Source organism: Dermacentor albipictus, chromosome 6, assembly GCF_038994185.2.
Source record: "Dermacentor albipictus isolate Rhodes 1998 colony chromosome 6, USDA_Dalb.pri_finalv2, whole genome shotgun sequence".
Lineage (NCBI taxonomy): Eukaryota > Metazoa > Arthropoda > Arachnida > Ixodida > Ixodidae > Dermacentor > Dermacentor albipictus.
Genome location: NC_091826.1, coordinates 6,277,367 through 6,299,720, shown reverse-complemented (window position 1 = coordinate 6,299,720; position 22,354 = coordinate 6,277,367). Strand labels below are relative to the sequence as shown.

At 48.2% G+C, this 22,354-nt stretch overlaps 1 protein-coding gene across 6 annotated transcripts in view; it reads right to left on the bottom strand.

Moving 5' to 3' along the window:
- LOC135901426 (probable E3 ubiquitin-protein ligase RNF144A-A) overlaps nt 1-22,354 on the bottom strand; it is a 49,042-nt gene that overhangs the window by 17,040 nt on the left and 9,648 nt on the right. The window contains exons 1-7 of one of the 6 annotated variants that reach the window (XM_065431215.2): nt 16,987-17,230; nt 9,237-9,619; nt 5,220-5,321; nt 5,073-5,133; nt 4,242-4,354; nt 3,542-3,633; nt 263-407 (exon numbers count right to left, since the gene is read on the bottom strand). In XM_065431215.2, the coding sequence (XP_065287287.1) occupies nt 263-407; nt 3,542-3,633; nt 4,242-4,354; nt 5,073-5,133; nt 5,220-5,321; nt 9,237-9,587 (864 nt within the window). In that variant the 5' untranslated portion in view covers nt 9,588-9,619; nt 16,987-17,230. Of the gene's footprint in view, nt 1-262; nt 408-3,541; nt 3,634-4,241; nt 4,355-5,072; nt 5,134-5,219; nt 5,322-9,236; nt 9,620-9,690; nt 9,923-10,217; nt 10,294-16,986; nt 17,231-22,354 lie in introns of those variants that run through there. The other 5 variants (XM_070539828.1, XM_070539829.1, XM_070539827.1 and 2 more) reach the window with 5 other exon arrangements.

Genomic DNA, 22,354 nt, shown 5'->3' with positions numbered 1-22,354 from the left:
TCTCACAACAGCTCTGCCATCCCCCTATTTTGCTTTTTTTTTAAATGCAACCCGGTTATAACAATTATTGGTTATAACAATGGAATTTTCGTGGCACTTGAGTATTGTTATAAGTGGGTTCGGCTGTAATACTCATTTATAACAAATTTAGCCAAAGTAAAATTTTGTTAAAGTTGGCCTTGGAAAATAAGCTTTACAAGCAACGGTCAGAATGCTCAAAGTGCCTGGGCACAAGTGGGGAAGGTGCACCAACGGCACTCACGTCGAGGGAGGCAAGGCAGTACCAGCAGAACACGTGTCGACAGCGCTTGCACATCATCTGAGCACAGCCTTCATCTCGCTCAATGGGAATGCGACACCGTGGACAGCGCTTGATCAGGCCAGATTCTTCGCCTGGCAGGTTGGCCCTGCATTGTACAACAAAGAAAATGCTCTGCTCAATTCCCCTAGCAAGGTGTAAATCACACAAACCATGTAGATAATGTTTCATCCTCAAGCACCAAACACTTGTAATACATGCGCTGTCCAAGCATGGGTGCTCTGGCCTTCACTCGTGTGAGCAGGCAGCAATGAAGCTTCAGCCAGATAGTTATTGAAGTCTTTTCCTATGGAAAAATAAGCTTTAAAATTTTATCTTGTAGCTCACTACAACCTTTCCGACTGACACAGTGACAAGTTGGAAAAAACAATAATGTTGAAGAGTACAGGTAACATTTCATATAGATAGAAACTTTATTGAAATGGAAAAGATTTGAAGGAGGGGTGGTCGGAGCCTCTCACTCCACGGCCCCACTGGCCTCTGCTGCCTGCCTGACCTGGCTAATTAAGGACTTTTGTCCTGCCAGGTCGGAGCGGGCAAGCTGTGCCTCCCACTGCTCCATTGTGTTACTGTTGTTTAGCCTATGAGGGTGCTCAGTGCACTCCGAGGTTATATGTATTAGGGTAGGTATGCCACTGCACCAATGACAGTTGGCCCTATAACGAGTGGGATACATGGCGTTTAGCAATTTTAAATAGGGGAATACCCCGGTCTGTATATTGCGCCAATCGGCAGCCTCTTCCCCGCTAAGTTGTGGGTGATGCGGCGGGTATTTTCAGCGGACTCCGCGCATATGAGCAAGGATGTCTTTGGCATTTAAATTGGTGGAATCTTGTGAGGGATAGTGCGGGTGGTTGGGGTTAAATGAGGATGCTGTCGCTCGGTTAGCGAACCCTCAAGCTAACGCGTTAGCCTTTTCGTTCCCCTGTAGCCCCGCGTGGCCCTGGCACCAGAGTAGGCGATGATGGTGGTTGAAGGATTTCGGCGTTATCGCGAGGCTAGCCAAATTCACGTGCCCCTTGAGAAACATGCGACATGTCTCATGGGAGTCCATGACCACGACCGAGTCCCTTTGCGAACGCTCCGCGTGAGCGAGTGCGATCGCCACTGCTAATATTTCAGCCAAGGTGGGGGATCCCGTCGTGGCCGACGCAGTAATATGCTGTCGGCTGATCGTGTTGACGACTGCCAGGGCGTACCTCCTTTGGTAGCGCTGCCCGGTCGCCTCTGCATAAACAGCTGCGCCTGTGTAGTACCTATGGTTATTAGGGTACGCTGATTGAATCTGTTGTGCGCGTGCTTTGCGCCTTTGTTGTACTCGAGATGCACAATCTTTGGAATTGGGGCTACTGTAATTTTGGATCTCATCGAAGGAAGGAGAGGTATGGCCTGCTCTGCGAGATAAATTTCATATAAGACCTTTCGCTTCGTTTTGCTCATTTCTGACTGTTCATTGTACTATTGGCAAAAATTCAAACAGACAAGTCTATACAGCTGAAACGTGCCAAATTATTAGGTTCGCCTGCATTTTTTTCAGTGACCTAATTCAGTCTGTGAAAGATACACTTGGGATAACATTATTTGTGACAACTGGCTACATACAGAGTAACGATGCCACAGTCTCATGTTACTCATAACAAGTGTTCCGATTAGTTTTTTTCCTGTCCATGTAAAATTTATGCCAATGGTATGTGCTACAAAGCAGTGCAAAAAGAAACCAGTGTGCAAGTAGAAACCTTCTTCATTTTAATATTGCTTAATAGTGTGGGCAGCGGCCAACCTTCTATAGAAGGTCTGCAACATGAAAAAGACATTGTAACTTCGTGTAATGACTAACAGCACAACACAACCTAGTGAGCTGGGAAGGCAATTACTAGTTGAATGTGCGCTGTTACAATGCCGCTCGGCATAGGCCTTTGGCACAAGTGTCCAGTCCCACACAACAGGTCAAAGCTGTGTATAAGTGCACCACTAGAGTGGCCTACGTTGGGCACAGGCAACCGATAAAATCGGCAGTGCATGCATCATATGTTGGAATTTCATCTCATGTTCATTCAAGCCCAACTTATACTAGCACTAGTGACTCTTATGGCATCTTCATGACTGCTTGTTTCAGAGCTCTCCAGTGGTGCTGCAAGTTTGTGTAAAGCAGCATATTCAAGCTACCCTGCAAGATCAAGCAGAATCTAAAGCAATCAGGCTTCATTATGTGCACTGAACATGGCTTAGTCTCATGATAAAGCGTAGTTGCTGCCTTGCATGACCTTTGTGGTGCTGCTGAAGCACTTATGACCAGTTAAAGATTTTGTTCGGATGTAATGAAACATTAACAGCTCTGTCTAACCAGAGCAGCTCCCCTCCCCCCTACTGGCACTACTTTAGTATCTCTTTTTCCTTGAAAAGGTACTGTGACAAAGATGATAATGTATCTGGGCTGCCTGCACTAGACTGTGCAGCAAAGTTACTCTAATCTGCACAAGTTGATAAAAAAAAAATGCTATCTGCAATTGACTACTGCATGGATTTGAACTTAACTGCGGCAAAATATAATGCAAACATACTTTATGTTTTGAGCTAAGTGCCTGGCTGTTTATTCTCCACATCTAGCGCTCACGCAGGGATACAGTTGAAACTCAATTTAACGAAGTGATTACCGCGCTTGAATTATTTAGTTAAATCTGGAAGTTCGTACAATCGAGAAAGGAATTTTTTGCTCCTTCAAAACCTAAAATTCTAACGTAGCCACATGCAAAAGCTACTGTGGCATTGTATTTACAGCTAATCCAGCAATATGTCACACAAACCATGAAATAATGGAAGCAACCATTGCCACCCCTAACAAGGCGGTGTTGAGTCCGCTGTTCCGTGCATGGGCATGGAATGCAGCTCCGTCAAAATAAAGCTAAGGCCGTGAATAGGGCGCCTAGAGGGTTTAATGCGATAGCTTTTAAGCGCACGCTCACAGAAAAGCCTGTCTATGGCAAGATTAGAAAGAAATCACCATTTTCTTAATCACTTATCTCAGGAAAAACTTCGTTAAATCGAGTTCGGCCAAGTTAGTTTCATTAATTCGGGATGATGACAACATTGAACTCTATGGATACCTGCTGGGTAATGGAAATTTCTTCGTTACATTGGGAACTTCGTTAAATCTGGTTTCGTTAGATCGAGCTTTAACTGTAGCCCTAATGGAGTACAAATGCAGGTACAAGATGCACTCACAATTCATCTTCAGAAAATTGCCTCCGGAACTCGTCACAGGACTGGTATGCATGCCAACGCTCCTTGCATGAGGAGCAAAAGGTGAGCTTGCACTGTAAAAAGGAAGGGGAAAAGTTTTAATTCACCAGACTTAAAGAACAATGTTTGAGAGGCGTCGCTATTATGCATTGCTAATTCTCCCAGGCTAACAGCAAACCAAACATGTTTTGTGATGAAAGACTGGTCCCTTGGAGAGCTGCAGCCAGTTATGCTTACCTTTACTTGAGCCACAATCCATATCAATGTAGGGAAAGCATGTGTAAGCAAGACCTTGCATAACCTCAAATTCGAACACACTTCAAAACAAACATACCTCAACAAACAGCAACACACTGAGAACCAGTGCAGAGAACCCCGACAGTATAGGTCAACTCGATTTGCCTTCCCAGTCTGCCCAAGATGTCGCATATGCCAACACTTATTGGCTGAAAGCAGTGTCTCGGGCAGTCGTGGGCAGTTCGGAACAAGTTGAAGACATCCTATTAATGCACGTGACAGTAACAGTTTAGTGCAATTAATAATTGAAATTCAGATTAGTTTATGGAAAATAGAAGCTTGGCTGCAGCTGTGCTTCTGATACAGAATATCAATTAAATTTATGAGGAGCACACCTCATTAGCCAGAACAGTGAGGCCAGTGCATTATCGTGAAAGCATCGCACCTTGGAACAGTGGACAGGCGATGCTTCACAATCGCGCAATGGTGGGAAGACACGGCAGATGCTCTCACATCCTGGACCAGGGCACCAAGTTTGGTGGGGGTCCATCTCCACATCTGCACAAGTTGTTTGAATTACATTCACACTATGGACAGAGCGCATGCATAAGATCATGCACTCCTGGTAGCAAGCAGATTTATGCATTGCTGTTGCATTAATTTGAAAGACACTTGCAGCATCATACCATACATGCGGTCATTGGAACACGTTAGTACACTTACTTCAAGCGGTCATTTCAAAATTGGAAATATAGTGAATTATTGCCAATACAGAGTGCACAAGTATTAAGGGACTTGCGGTTGTACTTGTGCTACGAAATTAATTATGGGCAAAGTGTGCAAGAAAATAGAAGTACTGGAAAGCAGGTGCCTGTTTGGATGCTAGCTGCTACAAATACGGTCTTGTTCCAATAGGTGAAACATTTTTCAGAACTTGAGTGTGGAGTTTGCATTTGTGAATGTCATTAAACTCGCTAGAAAGTTAGTTATATTAGATGCCTTTCATAGCTATCAATTAATTGAGGTTGCAATAGATGTGCTAAACCTAGATTTTCAACGGTATAATTAAGTTTCACCTGAAATGATGGCAAGTTGCAAGCTCATGCAACAGACCATGGGTTTCTATTTTTTTTGTTGTACGACTGAATGGCATACACAGAGCATGGTTGTCTTCAATGGAAATGTCTGCAAGTCCTTCATTAAGGGTGCGCAGCTGTTACAATGAGCTTTTGCTCATAGTTTATGTATGTAACACACGGAACAAACAAGTGCATACCTCGGTTAAGCTTGCATCGGAGGTAAAGCTCTAGAACATCCCTTTCGACAAGCTTTTCAATCTGTAAGAAAGAGGAGAATGAATAAGCACATAAAAAGCATCAAAATATGCTATGGAACATATTCTGAATTGAGGTCGGTGCCTCACCTCTGAAGACTCAAAGACACCTCCACTTGGGCACTTGTCATCAGGACATGGTATGTACGCATTGCCATCGCGAATGCTGACAGTCAGGTACTGACGTGTGCACTGCAACACAAAAACACATTCCATGTTATGCCTTTGCAAAGGTTTCTTCTCCAAAGTGGATAACCAAGGGTGCATCACTTGGGAAAATATAAAAAGAAAGCTGCAAGAATGTGTGGACAAGGGTTTTCAGTAACATAAGCAGTGTTCTCCCCAAGCAAGCTTTTCAATGGACCCAACGCACAGAGTGAGCCAAGGTCATGTTACAGGTATTTCAAATACTCGTACGTGTGAATTTCCTCATCACTTTGAAGCAAGAAACCTGTAACTGAAAATGATTCTTTAGCTATAAAAATTTATAAAGGTGAGCAGCTTTCAGGGTTGAATTCAGTGCGACTAATTTTAAAAGCACTGCGACTGTGAACTGGCACAGCCTGAACTGGCGCCTGCAGGTATCCGTCTAACCGGCTATTCGGTTTAACCGGAGGGAAGTGAATTCGGTCTCGAACCGGTTATCTGGTTGTCCCGATTTCAAGAAAGGGATATTCAGGATATCCGGTACCAGTTAGCCGGATACTGTATTTTAATATTCTGAAACTAATATATGGTGTTGCTAGTAGCTTATTCAAATTTTTGGTTCTATTACATGTATAAATATTGCAAATATATTGCAATAAGAATACAAGAGAGAAAGACGTAATTTCAGCAAGAGTACAGAAGAGCAATTGTCCGGCTATCCGAATATGTGGATACTGTTAAACAAATAAGCGATCACTTCGATTATCCGGTTTTCAATTTCGAATTACTGGTGAATCGAATAACTGGATAACCAGTTTCTCAGCCAAAACGATTTGATGTTGCTGCACTAGCCTGAACTATCATCACAGACAGACACTTGCACTTGGCTACGAGGTGAGCAGGACAGTTTTCAAGAACGGGCCACATATTGTATTGATATTGTATTGATATTCTGATACTGTATTGCTTTTTCAATTTCTCTGAACCTCGCAAGTGCACAGAAACAGCATCATACAACTGATAAGCTCCGAGTATGCTCTGTAGGAGTTGAGGAGGAGGTCGGGATGAAAACTTGGGAGGTTGATTTACATTATTTACAGTGAGAGTCCATTAACAGTCGTAAAGTCATTACGGCCTGGCAGCAACTCGGACGCTGCGGCCCGTGGCAAGAAGCTCGAAATAGATGAATCAAGGAATGCTCTCTGCTGCTCCCTGTCTGCGTCTTTTAAGCCCTTCGGTGTCTCGAAGACACGTCATGTTCGGCCTATGGGCGAGCCCGCTCAGATGACGGCATTTTCGGCCAATCGGCGAGCCCGCGCCAATCGGCCAATCGGCGAGCCGAAGATAGTACAGTAAAATAAATTCATCGACGAATACGATACTCTCTAATGCGAAATTTGAGCGCAACTGTGTACGTGTTTTCATTTCGCGTTGTATTGGCTAGCACGGACAATGTCTCGTGTGGCACGTTGTAAACGGAGAGATGTGTGACGAGACTGACTCGCTAATGGGGAGATTGCGAGGTCAGCTGTAGGCGACACGTGGGCGCGACTGACAGCAGCCACCTCAGACAGACCTCCGCTCACGCAGCGCTTTGTTTCCATACAGACGCGCGCCACTCTGACGCCATCGTAGCCGTAATGTCGCCACCGTAATCGCCACCGTAGCCATCGTCGCCGCAATGTCCGTCTGGCGCGGCACTACGGTATGAGCAACTTTAGTGATAAAATGGTGTCGCAATATACTCGCATATAATACAGTAGGGTGTGGCATACAGTATACATATACTCAAATATAGGCGTAACCTCAGGGCGACGCCGACTGCAAAAAGTCGCTTGGAGTGTCCATATAATTGCTCTCGCGATAAAATTAAGCCCTTGGTTTCCTATTTTCCTTGCCATATGGAAAGAAATACTGCGATTGCTTTACGCTCCGACTTGATCATTTTCCAGAGGCCGCCTAAATGGCATTCTGCATCTGTGCTTGTACAGTCAACCACAAAATATTAATGAACACGATATCTGAGAAAACGGCTGAATATCTGCGCAGCCTCACAACACAGCCTAGTATTTGCATTTACAGCCTCTACCAGTGTATGTGAAGAACATTGTTATTTTAAGTTTTACTGACTACTGTTACATGCTGCTCGGAAATTGAACATTTTCTGAGATCCCGTGGCCAGTAAGATTTTGTGATTGACTTTACTTGCCTGCTTAATTTTGGAATTACCTTCTCGTAAGTCAAACAGTTCTCTTGGCTCCCATGCTGAACCGGCAAATGTCATCTAATACGCGGTAAGATGCCTTAGTTAGCAGGCTGGACTAGGACTATTTAGCAGTAGTACTTCTGCTTGTCGATGGCGATATCTTTTGACCGAACTGTTTATAAATGTGTTTAGCCAAAGCGGAACTATCCGACTGTATAATCTGCGTATGTATAAGCTGGTGTAAACGTCACGTACGGTATTTCTTTGTACATTTCATGCAGTTTTTTTTTTCTAGACAGGAGGACGTCGTGCACAGCGTCACGCGTACGTGATGCTCGGAGGCTCCCTGTGGAGCCGCCGAGGCCGTCGCACAGCGTCGTATTCCAGACGGGCACACCATCACGTCTGCGATATCCTAAATCGATGCAAACATGCGACGGACACCCGCATACTTGCTCCGCTTCCTTGCGACGCCAGCAGCAACGACGTCGCCGAAACCGAGCACGGCAATTCTGCCACCACGGAAATCCGTCGAATGTGAAAGCGATGCTGTGCCGTATCGGAGGACGTGACTCCGCTAGCGTTCGACGTACACAGAACGCCACTGATCAATGACGCGCCGATGGCCGCGAAACATCGACGTGAGCCATCCTTCCTTCCTCTTTCGAAACAGCAGCAGCAAAACTGCACGGGACCCGTCAAGGGCATCCCCCGCTTGTTTAACGTCGCCTTGGGTAAAGAAACGCGCGAGCGATTACGGAACGTTTCGAGAAGGTTATGGAGTGACTGATTGAGCAGCCAAGTGAGCACAGATCAATAGCTGCGATTTTACAGCTCTTGAAAATATCGACGTTGCTGCACTCTTGCATTAACATTTGTTAGGGTAAAATGTACGGAAGGCCATCACGTGGTCAAAACGAAGGAGCTGACTGGTCGGAGGCGGCTCCAGGATTTCGCATGATCAAGTGCAGCCGACATCGTCAGCGCAGTTGGTATCCTTTCTCTATAGTAATATATCACCAGCCTTATCGCAAGTGATTTCCCGTGCGATGCGCTGACAGCTCCGGCAATATGACATTACCGAAATGGAAGCGATAAATCGTTTCGGTGTCACGTGGGAAATTTAACATGAGAACGGAGTTGCTTCTCTCTGTATTTTGGTACAAGCGCGTCACTGCAAATGTTGCTTAATTCAATGTGCCAATGAGAATTTTTTTTCGTGCTGTGAATCCGTAAGCAATGCAGCTTCTGCGGTCTCCGTATGTATCTCACCATACTGCACAAAGTTCGTAACGCGAGTAGTAGACACGACGTTGTATATTAGGCGCATACGGTAATTACTAGCGGCATAGTGCCGCAGGGCAATGTAAAAGCGCACGTATTTCCTTAGAACATGGAACAGACTGGGCTTTCATATTGAAACAAAATCAAATTAAGTGGTATAATATAGACATACCATCGTTATGTTTCGCCTTCTTAAATTCTGGCATTCACACCATTCAGCAGCCACGAGCCGTGACGACATGCATGCCTAATGAAAGCCATTCTCTGGAAGTTTTGGATTTGGAAGTTTTGTACTCGACACTTAGCACGGACGTGTGAAAAGCTCGCAGACGCTGCCACTTGGCATCGGCACACGTGCTTAGCGTGCTTCGCACAGTTTCGACAATCGTCGTACAAAACCAGGCACGTTAATGTGGCCAGCAGCTCCCTGGGCGCACGTGGAGAACACCCACAGTTTGGCGAACGCTTACCTGTAGGCAGAAGTAGCAGCCGCAGCGCGTCATCCGGTACAACGCCGCCGACGGCACCACGGTCAAGCAGAGCCTGCACAGCGCCAGCAAGGGTCGCTGGGATGCGTCGTCCGTCGCACCCTTCGGCGCGGCCGGCTGCTGCGGGTCGCCGAGAACATCGTAGACGCTCAGGGACCGCTGGGCTCGGTGCTGGGGCGCCTTGCAGCAGGCGCCCGAGTAGGTGTGGGACTTGGGCAGCGAGGCCAGGGGCAGGGAGCCGCCGGACGACGGGGCCGGAGTCTTGCGGTCCCGCGATCGAGACACCAGCCATCGGAGCAGCGAGCGCCGTTTCTCGCGGGGCTGCTGGGCCATGGCGGTGGGGCACGGTGCGGGCTGGCGAATACCTGGAGGTGCACGGAGACGCGAGGGCGCTGCCATTAGCCCTAGTGGCTCCCGTACGCGCGCAGCCACCTACGGGAACAGTGTACGCACGAAAGACTGGGTTCTGTGCGTGCACAGTTCAGGGCGTAGCTGTTCGAATGTTGGCGGCATTGAAGAGCTATTTCCTCTTGACACATGATGTGTTAAAGCGGGTACGTAACCGGTAAGGCCCTTTGCGCATGCACGTCACATACCACGAATGGCTGTGAGAGTCGCGACCGATAACCGTAATATCTGCTCTTGATAGAGTTATTAATTTGCAAACGTGGTGCTTTTCTTGAAATTCCGATTTTTTTAATATTCATGTTACAAAATTAAAGCCTTAAATCAAAATTCCGCTACCAACAGTCTCTAGAATTTAACTTTCTCTCTCAAGTACAACAATTTTCCTTAAAATCGGCAAAGTGGTTCTCTCAAAAGAAGCGTTTCTGCGTTTTACGTGTATTTGAATTCTAGGCCGCGTCGGAGTTGGGCCCGAGCTAAAGCTTGTACGAGCCGCTATCGGCGCACGCCAGAAGACTCTCTGCACAAATGGAATTCGAGGCGAAACCAACCGCTCACCAAAACGACGTGCGGTCGCGACAGCCTTGTCAATGTGTCTCGATATCTTACCTCGAATCATTTATCGACATTAATCTGCGCATAAAGTTTCCAATAACAATCACCAGGGTGAACCCGGCGATCGTTCAGCCTACTTAGTGCAGCCACCGTGGGAGTGATAGGTTTTGTCCGATCTTCGCGCGTGGGACGCTCTTCTCGTGGCTTCCTTTATTGCGCTTTATCTAGGCCTAAATTTTAAAGCAATCTATACTTCTGTCAGCGCAGAAGCGAATAAGACTGGGCAAGCACGCACGATCGCTGCTAATTGCAGTGGTTCCGCATGTCCGTGAGTCCGTGGCGTAACGGTTTCAATACAGTGGGCACTAGTTTCCTCTAGTAATTGTATGAAACTCTAGCCCCGTTTACATGAATGCGACAGTGGCGCATCGCATTTCCAAGCGCATTTGGGAAAGGCGATGCGACACCGTTTACATGTAGCGCCTTAAAGGGCCCCTGAAACGGTTCGGACAAATTTTGTAGGCGCGTAGGGTACAGCTTAAGTAGAACATTCGCACCACAATTTAAGTGAAGCGTTACGTATTAATGGAGCTGCAAGCGATTAGAAGTTACCCTCCTCCCTAGCTATGCTTTTCCTCCTCAACTCGCTCGCCGAGCGAGCGGCGCTAAGCTCCGCCTTCACTGGTTCAGCGTCACGATGCGACGTCACATCGCTTACTTCCGGTTGTTTAGGAGCACGCCCCCTCCCGCGCGAGACCTCTCCGCTAGCCACTTGGCCGTCGACCGAGAGCTATCGAAGCAGCGTGCGTTGCGAGCATTCTGTCGTAGCGCCGAACGTGTCCGGTACTCCGCTAAAAACAGGCAAGCTGGTCATTTCGGCAAATGACTGGAGGCATAAACTCAAGCTGATGAAGGAACTTTAGCGTAGACGTACGTGAGCAGCCTGATCGGTCTGCACGGTCCAGACACTTGCTGGCGCAGCGCTTAACCAGTCAAACAAAGCGCTAATATTGCTCTAACCAAGTATAAAGCATTTTAAACATTTATAAATCAACGTGTTGATGATTACACTCCTACGAAAAATACACACCAGCAGCAAAGAATACACTTCGTTGCTGCTACTGTGTATGGTTGAGCTCTGTGCCACCAGGTGGCTGCACCGTGCAGACCGTTCACATTTGCCCTTCTGCTCATCTCGTGGCTCATCCCGGCACAGTCAAGCGGCCAGACCCTGTCCCCTTGCGCTTGCGTTTGCCCTAATACTGGACTCACGGTTTGCAGGTCGCTAGGTTTGCAGTCCACAAGGCAACAAAGTCGAATCATAGTGCTCGCGAAAAGACTGAGACCGACTCTGACCGCGGAGCTCTCGTCAAAATGGAGTACGTTGTAACACAAGCAGACGACACTTGCTGTGTGCCGGAAGTGCTGAAGTGTACTAAAAAACTATTCTTGTGTATTCTCTTTAAGTTATTTTCTTTTTACAAAAACAAAGTAACTAACATTCCAACTATTACGAGCATCATTTGTTCACCATAAAGTTGGAAAAATTATCGACCACGCGCCCTGGTCAGCCAATCAGATAGCTCGCCCATGTGACGTAATATGGGTTATTTGCATCATATGGGTAGGGGCGGCTTAAAATTCCGCCGAGCAGTGCGCTGCGATCGGCAGCGATGTGCATTTTTAAAACCTTATAATAAATTACACGCTTTACGCAGAGCACTTAGATGCATCAATTAATGATCAGAAGAACCTACTCTAACGACTCAGTACGTTTGTAGAAAATCGCCAAAATCGTTTCAGGGTCCCTTTAACTCTCGCAAAAACGTAGCGCCACATGGTGTCGTATAAGTGAAGTGCAACCGTCTTCCGGTGCAACTGGTTTCCGGTTGTAAGCCGAGTGCACGTTGGTGGTTGAGTGCCGAGAAATAGACAGTTTTAGTTTAGCGTACGCAACTTATAGCGTACGCTATACGCTATAGTGTAGCGGACGCGAAGCAGCGCACGTTTTTTGCAGCTTTAGCCAACGTTCTTAGACGTACTTCAGTTCCGCAGCTCCCTATGCGAGCCCATTGGCCGACGTGGCCGAAACGGGTGTCACTGAAACTACCGGCGCTGCAGTCGCGTCTTTCGTCATGCGCCGCGCGTCGTCTGCTCCTGCTGCGACGCGTCGTTTGCACCAACAGGCCTGTAAACGCTTATCCGTCGGTAAATGTAGTTTAGATACGAAGTCTGAGTTTTGTGACAAACCTGCCGCGCGTAAGTAACGGGGACTTCACGGTGTCTGTGCACTATCGGCGCTGCAGTGACACATCTCTCACGCAGCGCGCATCGTCTACTCCTGCGATGTCATCTCTGCGGTGGGTCGTTTTCCCCAACTGGCCTGTGCCGTTTGCTCTTTGACGACTGTGTTTTGGCTGCCCTAACAATATTTTATGCCAAGGACCTTTGAATGGCATGTCTAGCTAGTCTTTAGAAGCTGCAACTACACCGCAAATGAGAGGTCGTGCACTGCGATTCCGCTTTTCAACCAACTTTTTCCCTATAAAAGCGCCACGGTGCTCCCTTCAGCGGGGGCTTTGTTTTTTGCTGCTTATTCTTAAGATGTGTATTCATTAAAGACGGCGAGCGCCTGTGCAGACGTAGGGACATTAACGCATCACGCCCAGCAGTCGCTTGAGACAACGCTGTGGTGAATTGATCCACCCCCGTCAACGCTTCGCCTAATAAATTTAATTGACACATGTATTTTTTATAGTTGTCCGCGGATATTATGGGACGTGCAAATGAGTTGGAAGTGATCTGTGAGCAGTGACAAGGACGAAGTTAAATACTATGAAGATATTTATGTCAAAGCTTAATTCATTTTCTTTTTGACGAACAAAACAAACAACAAACACAGTGACACTTTTTATTTACTTTGTGCACAAAAAAGTAATTTTGAGCTACTTTTGCTCAAAGCAATTTTGCCCTCTTTCTGGCTGCTTGCACCTGCTCTGTTAGCGAGTTATCGACGCCAATCAGCACAGGTTATATAATATATGAAATAAACTACGCTAGCTCACCTGTCCATATTTGTGCTTGAGCAAATGGTTGCGTACACACTTCAGTGCATGTGGCACATCACACAGGAAATAAAGGTACGCGCTCTCAGGCAGGCATGGATGTGGAATCTTGTGAGAAGGTGAGGTTACGCTGCCGCTGATTCCCATCTGCTGCCACATCGAGCGACTGTTCCCAGCCCCGTCACTGACTACGGCGATCACCATAGCACCATGTTTATGCAATTGCATTACTGCTTGCAACACCAGCTCTGCTAAAATCTTGCCAGGCGCAGCACCTTTCGTGGCAAAGGTGGCAATCGGTTGCACCCAGCTCTCCAGAAGTGGTACGAACATCAGCACGAGCGCATGATCTGCAAGTTGGTCAGTTCCTTCATTTGAAATAACACCGTAGTCCACAAAACCATCAAGTTTGAAGGTTGACTTGTTGAAATCGTACGCCTGGCGTAACTTAATTTCATCCAAAATCAGCGTGCCGAATTTCTTCCCATCTGCTCTGTTGCCCAGCTGTTTTCCAATAGCTTCCATACAGAGAGGATTGAAGCATGGTATTCCTTTCAGTATTTGTGTGAGACGGCTCAGGGAGGGCAAGGGCAGCATCTTCATGTCAGACAGAAGCTTATATGCTCGAGGGCTCGCAATCCTCAGCATTAAACAATTCAGAAGCCAGTCCGCATTGTACCGCGCGCCACATGGAGACTTTGCTTTCAACTGTTTAAACGATGTCATAAATGCAAGTCGCTGCAAAGGCGGAAGTTCGGCCAACGCTTCCTCGATTCTGTTATCGGGCATTTCAGAAAGCCTTTTCTTCAGAGCCAAAATTTCCTTCTTTTGCTTTTGATGCGCAGCAGCCGCCCTAAGCAGCCTCTTCTTCACATTGCGTAGTTTCTGATATCGCTTGAGCGTTGCGCTCGGAGCCTTAATGCTCAGTCGAAGTTTCCTCTGTAGACGAAGACAACGCGCGCAGACTAGTTGCTTTGTAAGTACATTGCACTGCTTGTGATGCATATTATCTGATGTCGCCGTGTCACGCTGGGCTGCTTTCACGCCCGCACACATGTTCAAGCTCTCTGCTTCTCTCAGGATTCTTTCCACACTTGCAATGCTAGTCGCAGCTCGAAATAGCCTCTTGTGAATTTTGCTGTAGCCGTTTAAGTACCATCCTCTTCAAGCACAACAGTTTTCATTACTCGCAGATGCCCGGCTACCAGTTGCCTCATATAAAATACTCCACATCGCTTCTGTGTTGCGTCGTCCTCAACAATTTCGAACTTCCAGAGCGCAGAAGGCAGTATCACGTACGTGAGATCGTTGAGCGCAAAGTGTGTAGCGCATATTTCTGAAGTTCCTTCTTCCAAGCCCAATAGCAGGTTTGAAGTTGAAGCACTGTCACTACAAGCTTCGCCCGATGTAGTTGCCAGCACTTGCGCTCGTTCTTTTGGTGGACGTCGCTTTCGCTTCACATTTTTTGGCTTTGAGATGTGCTCAGGCAGCCCAGGAAAGAGCCGAGGAAGTGCGCCGGGAGCAAGCATCCATTTCCCGCGAGGAATCATTATTTCTTTGTTACCCACAACATGCTTGTAGTATTTCAAAATGTCGTCGTCCTCAAAGTGGCGTTCACACACTTTTGATTTGTTTGTGAGGCGTTTGTCTTTTCGGTGTAGCATGCGCTCCCAACTTTTAAACTCTCCAGCGTCTTGCGGCGGTGCGAAAAAATGGTGACCAGCGGCATCGTGTCTAAGGCCGCTCGTGCAGCCGGGGGCAAAACAGCACGGCATAGGGAACTTCTTGCTGTCATGAGATGCGGAAACGCTTCTTCAAGAAGCTTTTCAAGAGAGCAAATCGCGAGACATCACACAACACCTACAAAACGGAGAAGGATAGCGACTGACGGTGCAGCGCAACAAATATGAAACCAGAAGTGAAAGCAGAAGTCAAGTTTCAAGTTCCTTACCAGAAACGCACTTAAATTACACAGCTCAGATCACAATATTTCACAAAGAGGTTCAAAATTAAGAACTGTGAAATAACTACTTCTCAAAATATAAAACAGAAACTACCAGAAATGACGCAACTTCTATCAGAAACGAAACAAAAAGTGACGAAAGACGCGATCGCAGCGCCGCTAGTTCGCGTGACCACCACTTCGGCCATCTCCCGAGCGGAGCTGTGAAACTGAAGTATGTCTAAGAACGTTGGCTTTAGCTGGCCAGCGAGATCTTCGGATCTCGGAGTCCATTAGTCGTCGTTGCGGCTACTTTCCGACTATAGCGATAGGTAGCGCTGACATCTCGCATGTTTCTTTCATTAGGCTTCGCCTCGTTCGAAACGAGAAGCGATCTCGAAAACACCACAAGGTTATCCATAATACCCTGTCGTCGAAGCGGCCTGAGACTAAGCGAAAGCCGTTTACACATTCATTTGCTGCGAACGAAGTGCATTTTACAAAAGCAACGCCAAATTCAATTCGAAGCGGGCAGCCGGGACCGCCGCCATGTTGTTTGGCAATTCCTTCCCATCTATCCTAATGCGACGATATGATCACATCTGCACGTGTCACGCTTGGCGTGCAACCTTTCAGTAACCGCGTTTTGTACGATTTGCATGCGTGTTTTCGCTGAGAACCGCAGCTTCCTGCGCGGCTCAGACTCCTCGTGCGCAAGACCAATTCATGTCTTCGCATCGCTAGAGCCGTGCACCGTGTTGGACAAATAACCGTACCTATTGCAAACATGCAATCTAAGCAACTGAGATTAGGACGTCCCCGAAAGCAAGCAACGATAGAAATTAGGCTAATTTGTTGCCACACAGCGAATTTCCGATCGAAACCTCGGATTCTCCAATGTCGCTCGTACACCCGGAACGATGACATTCGGAGAAATCCACGCGGCTGCCATCATTCCCACGCCGACAGAAACTGCCGGTGCACGCAAACACGAGTGACCTCGGCAGAATGCCTACACAACACTGCAAGCCGATTTACGGGTGCTTTCCGTCTGGTCAACTGACACAGTGCTCAACGGGAACAAGAGTGCGAGACCAATTTGCGCCCGTCGGGACAGCGGCAAGCGTGCGCCTCCCTTGTGCCGCCGCAGATCGATGACGCGTACGTGCGTGCTGTCCGGCCGCAGTCGCGATCGATGTCACGCACGGCCAACTCGCTGCTGCACTGCGCGCGGCCGGCAGCAACCTCAGTCGCGTCACAGCGACAGCACTATATACAGCGGTGCACGTATACGCCCGCGGCACATACACCGCATGATATACGGTATACATACGTGGTGCATATATGGTGGCAGATCATTTCGCACCGCCAGCAAGGCGTGCCTTCGCATTTGCCGGTTTCTTTCGGCAAAAGCACGGAGGCAAACATCCGTTGCTATTCCACGTTGCTGGCGATGACAGATGCCACGATGAAGGCGACGGTTGCAGCATGGCGACGTCCTTCGTTTCCAAAAGAAAGAAAAAAAACCGAGAGAGGACGGCGAATCGGGCCTTCAGTTGGCATTGATTCGTAATTGCTACAGCGCTTGGGTGCTGTCGTTTCGCGTCTCCTCGTGGCGCATGGCGATGCAGTGGTAAACAACAGAAGGTGCGTTCCGCTCAACATTCGCTTTCCTCGCAATTGCGCGCGCGGTGAACAGTCGAACGGGCGTTTCGCCGCAGTGCCGTCGAGTGTGCGAAACATTTACGTAGGACTGGTGGCTTGCCTTGGCTGCACACGGAGGACAACAATCGCGCGTTTCCCGAAGTCTCTTGTGGGCGGCGTCCAGAAGAACAGCGCTGCTCGGAGAGGGCATGCGTGCCACCGACGAGTCGGCGGTCGGACGAGAAGCGTGCGACGCGGCTGGACTCCTCCACATCGCCTGGGGTCGTGCTGCAGCGACGACGTTGGATCTCGGCCCGAAGTGAGGAGGCCCGACCGCGTTCGAGTGAAACTGGCTGCCTCGCCGATCCGGGTCCACGACGAGCGACTGTTCAAACGTAGAGCGCCGTTACGTTGATCGTTCTTATATCGTGCGCACGTTTAGGCGGAAAAAAACAAATGCTCGTGATCGAAATGCTCCTCGAAGCATTATATACGCTAGTAAGAAGGAGAATACCGCTGCACTAGTTCGTGCACGTGTAAAGAATTACTCGACTTTCGCGCAGAAAGCAAACGACTGCACAAAAAAAAAAAAAGAGAAGAAAGTCGTATAAACAGGACGGGCGCCGACTCGTAAAGTGATTGCGAGATGACGCGCAACGAGCCGACAATCGAAATCGTTTTCATTGGCTTCCACGAACCCAGCCGACGTGCTGCATTTGCATATACTGCATAGCATCGCGTACGAAAGAAATTCAGCCCCGGCACGGCACAAGGGTTACAGCAGTGCGCTTGCACGTAAGCGCGTTCACAGCGGACGATTCACGCGCAGTGTCCCGGTCACCAGCCATTCGCGTTGCAATGCGATATGACGTAACGATGCGTTTGAGCCAATCGAATGTGGACGCCAAATTATGCGGGTAATTAAAAGATAAGCGCCAGACTTTCACTGTGGAGTTTGGTCGCCCAGTCGTTACGGGAAAAGTGTTAGCGCGCAAGTGTTGTGTAGCGGGTGGCCGCGAAACGCAGAAGCCAAAGCCCCGTCAAACTGATCCTCCGTGCACATTTTTTTCTTCCGCTGAGTCGGCCGAGTTCGGTAAACACCTCTCGTTTGCGCACGAAACTATGCGTCCAGAGTGCAACGGGCTTTGCATGGCAGGCGCAACAGCGCGAGAGAGAGCAGATGTCATGCATTTCATTATAAGAGAAGAAAAGAAGAGGCACCTGTTGTTTCCTTCTCAATTTTTTTTCCCCATTCCTTTAAAGCGCCGGAAATGCATGAACTGTCAATGCTCCAACTATAGCCCAGCAGGCGTACTTTTCGCTGCTCGCAAGCACACCGCCGGCAGCTGCCGGCGCATGTGGACATCACGTGAACAGCACGCGAAGAGCGGCGCTTCATTGTTCGGCGGAGGAGCTCACGTGCACGACGCTTTTTTTTTTTTTTTCACCTCGCAACCCGATACGCTGCGCGCGATGAAATAAGACGAGCGCCGATCGAGACCGAGTTTTCCCGAGCAGCGAGAGCGTTGTCAACAGCGGAAAATCACTGCGCGAGATCGCGCTCATTCAACGCTGCAACAATGCGCGACACGAAAATGGACCGGTGACTGAGCAACACGAAAAACCCCCGAGCAAGTCTCGCTCATGCAACGCGTGGCGGCCGAGGCGCTTTTCTAAATGCATCTTGCTTGTCTCCACAGTTGAAGCTTCGATCCGCTTTAAAGGGACACTGAAGGTTACCAGAAAGTCAAGTGATAAAGCAATGCTCTAGAACGTCTAAGGGGTCAATATAATCGCAAACAGAGCTTTCGTAACCGAGAAATTGAGGTAAATGCATGACACGATTTGAGATTCCCCAGCGACATTCCGGTACTAGCCCGATGACGAAAGCACTCATCATAATTTGTCACTAGTACTCAACTACTCGTATTAAAAAGATAATTTCATTTGATTAAAGACGGAAGAAAATGCTACTTGTCTACTTCTATTCGATTCTAAGAAAAAATAACATTTTGACGTTACCCTTGAATAGTATGGGTGATCGAAAGGTTTCGTTTTCGCTCGACTCTGCGCGCTCGACTTTGTGCCGCGCGCGCTTTGGAGTTTCAGTAGTTTCTTTATCGCGTCGTGCTGCGGTGGTCCTGCTGGATCGCGAAACTTCCATTTGGAACAAGCAGCGAGAATGCCACATCCATGTGATGTCCTGGGATGCGCAAACGGTCCGCGGAACTTGGCCAAGGGCAGTTGCAGCGGCGAATCCAATGTTACTTATAACTGTGTGCCAACGACTGAACCTCTCCGTTGGAAGTGGTTAAGTGCCGTACCTCTGCCACAGCGTGCTGACAAAGAGACGAGAAATCACGTAGTGTGCTCGCTGCACTTTCCTCCAGAGGATTAGGAGTTCAACGCCGACTTACTGAGGTCGCGTGAAGCGCCTTTCATAGCAGGCCGTCGTCGTAGTAGTACGCAACGACGCCGGCAGCGCGAGCCCTCAACAGCAGGTCACGTTCATCAGTACTTAAATCGCTTAACTTGAGCCCAGCGTCGCGAGCTAATGTGTCGTTGTCAGGGTCATCCATTGCAACGAGCGTCGAAGCTTAGACCAGTCCGATGACCTTCCACCCCCAAGCCTGATGCTGTGCCGACTTTTACCCCGCCTTGTATTCTGCTCCGGAATATGCTTCATTCCCAAAGCGCCCTCGACGAATGGTTCGCACTACTCGCAGCAGTGCGTACGCATATCGATAGCCGTCGCTCGCCGCAATTCCCGAGTGGCTGTTTTGTAGTGGGTCCAATCAAAAGTGGTTGGCCACGCCTAACACGGCAGCGAGCCCCGTCTGCAGGAAGTAGTCGCCGCCGGAGGACGACGATCGTGGCGAGGACGTCGCAAAGCACGTGCAGGCGTAGCAGACGAACTGGCAACACGAAGCTCGCGCGGCGGCGAGCGCGCTGGCGTGAGTACGTCACAGTTTTGTGCGATCACGTGACCGGCTGTATTTACATTTCTTTCTTTGGCCCATCTCGTTGCTCTTTAAAACTTAAACTTGGACTCGTCCCTGCAAACGAGCCTCCAAATAATTACCTGTCGTGCTCTGAAGCAAATGTTTCGTGCCGTGATTACTGGGTCAGCTACTTATTGCAGCGGATAAAACAAGATGGAAAATTTTTTTGTCAGTACTCCTTTAGCGAAAGGAAATGCGGGTGAGACAGATGGCGATTGTCGTCGTGGGACAAGATAAGCCCCAACGGGTGTAAACTTTTTTTTAAGCCTGTGTGCAGCCGGACGACCATCGCACGCGCGAAGATGTCGACATGCGTAGGCGCAACTCGGGAGCCCTCGGGCCATGCGGGAAAATCGGCTCGCCAAAGCGATGACGCCGTAACCGACCGGCGAACACACGCCCGCGCGTGGTTGTTTCGACACGAGCGAGTAATGCATCTGTGCACCTGTAATAGCAGCGCGCGCGAGTCTGGAAAGTTCCCCGCGTCCGCCGCCCGTGCGCGCGTGTAGACGGCGAGCCTGGCACTCGGGTCTGCCTCAAGCACTGGGCCTCTCCTCACGTGCAGTCACATTGGTTCTTCGGCGCACTCATCACTGGCATATGGCACACGGAGTCCACTCGGTAACAGTTCGTAAATTTCCCCCACCTCTGCAAGTCTCGTCTTGATCTAGACATTGATTCGGGCTACTTGGTCTGTCAATAGTGCAACTGAGGTTCCCAGAACTTCCAAGACTACTTCACTTAATCGGTCGTGAAAGGCGTTCTCGCGGTGAAACTGAGGCAGCACGAAGTGACCGCTCCTCGCTGCCGGCGGTCTTGGTCACGTCAGCGTTGTGACAGCGAGTGCTCGTGGTCATCGAGTGAGATATGTGCTTACATTCGCCTGTACGTGCGTGACACCATGCTTGTGCATCCACCGGTTTGGGGGAAGTACGCCCCTCCCCCCACAGTCAGAATTGAAAAGAAAAGTAGGCCATTTATCTCCCCGCCCCCCACGCACACACACTTGTCAAGGCGGGCACTGTCGTCTGCATAGTGCACAGATACAACAAAACAGCAGCTGATGCCAAGTTTTCCCTCAGAATCGGGCTGACGTGGGTAGGAGTTATTCATTACGTGCCCCCTGGTTTCGGGCCTCGCCTCCTCGCGCAGTGGGAGATGCGTACTTCGCGGTGCGAGACCCCTGCGCGACGTGCCTTGCAAGCCTGCACTGCTGAGAAGGCTGTATCGCCGTGGGCTGTACACAAAACAAGGCTGATCTACCATCACTTGCATCATCCCGTGTTTGTTGGGGCCGTCTAATCCAACCGTCTTTGAAAACGCAAAATCAAATTTGCTTTCATAATTTACCAGTATTTTATCAGTGTTGCCATTTTAGCGATATTGATGCTCGATGTTGTGAGTTTCTTGTCTCCTTACGACAAAGTTTGTAATTAGCACTCAGTGACTTCTTTAGTGACTTGAATGAACAGTTGACGATATTTTAACAATTTATAAATGAGAAAGATTGCTTGGAAAATGGCCTGCAAGAACGCGCTCTAATATTCAAAAGCCACATGCAAGTGGCCGAAACTCGCTGTACGATACACAGGCTCCGTGACCATGATGAACCAATGGTTGCCTCCACTTCACATTGCGATAGTGCCTCACAGCACAGTGGTCACCACAGCCTTGACATTGTGGTCACAAAATTGAAGTTTATTTATTATTATTTACAAAACCCCCTGAATATATATATATATATATATATATATATATATATATATATATATATATATATATATATATATATATATATATATATATACATATATATATATGTAATTGACAATTACGAAACCTACGTGAACCCTCATTGTTTAAACGTTGCGGGTTCAGCGGTGTCATTAAACCTATTCGACTGGTAGACGCTCGGCAAGCGTGTCAGACGACTAATTAACCAAGACCAAATTGAATAAATTTTCCGTTCAGATTTCGAACACAGTAGATGAATGCGATATATATACTGCATAAAACCGTAAATATCGGAACGGCTTAGCTGGTTCACGCTACAGACTGAACAAATCGCTTCCGCTTCTCACACCTTTCGGACCAATCAGTGCTTCACGGCGGCCTGCAGCTAGATCAAGGGCGCAGGTATGGTATTCAACCTGCACAGAGCTCGGGTAATTGTTGTCATTGCCATGTTCACAACATGCGGCCAAGCGCGTTCCACAGAACCTAGTTCTGCTATCACGAATGTCGACAAGCGCAAAACATTTAGGGATAATATGCAGACGAAATGCATTTTCATGCTAGGAAAACTCCTTTTGAATCGTGGTGTATTTGTAAGCTTCCAATTTGAAGATAATGAAAAAAATTAAGCTGTCATAATCCAGTATGTAAATATTAGAGGTAGACGATCGAATATCGACTTTTTCACATACGAATCGAATACAAATAGTAAGTATCGAATATCGAATACACAAACGCAGACGCACATATTTA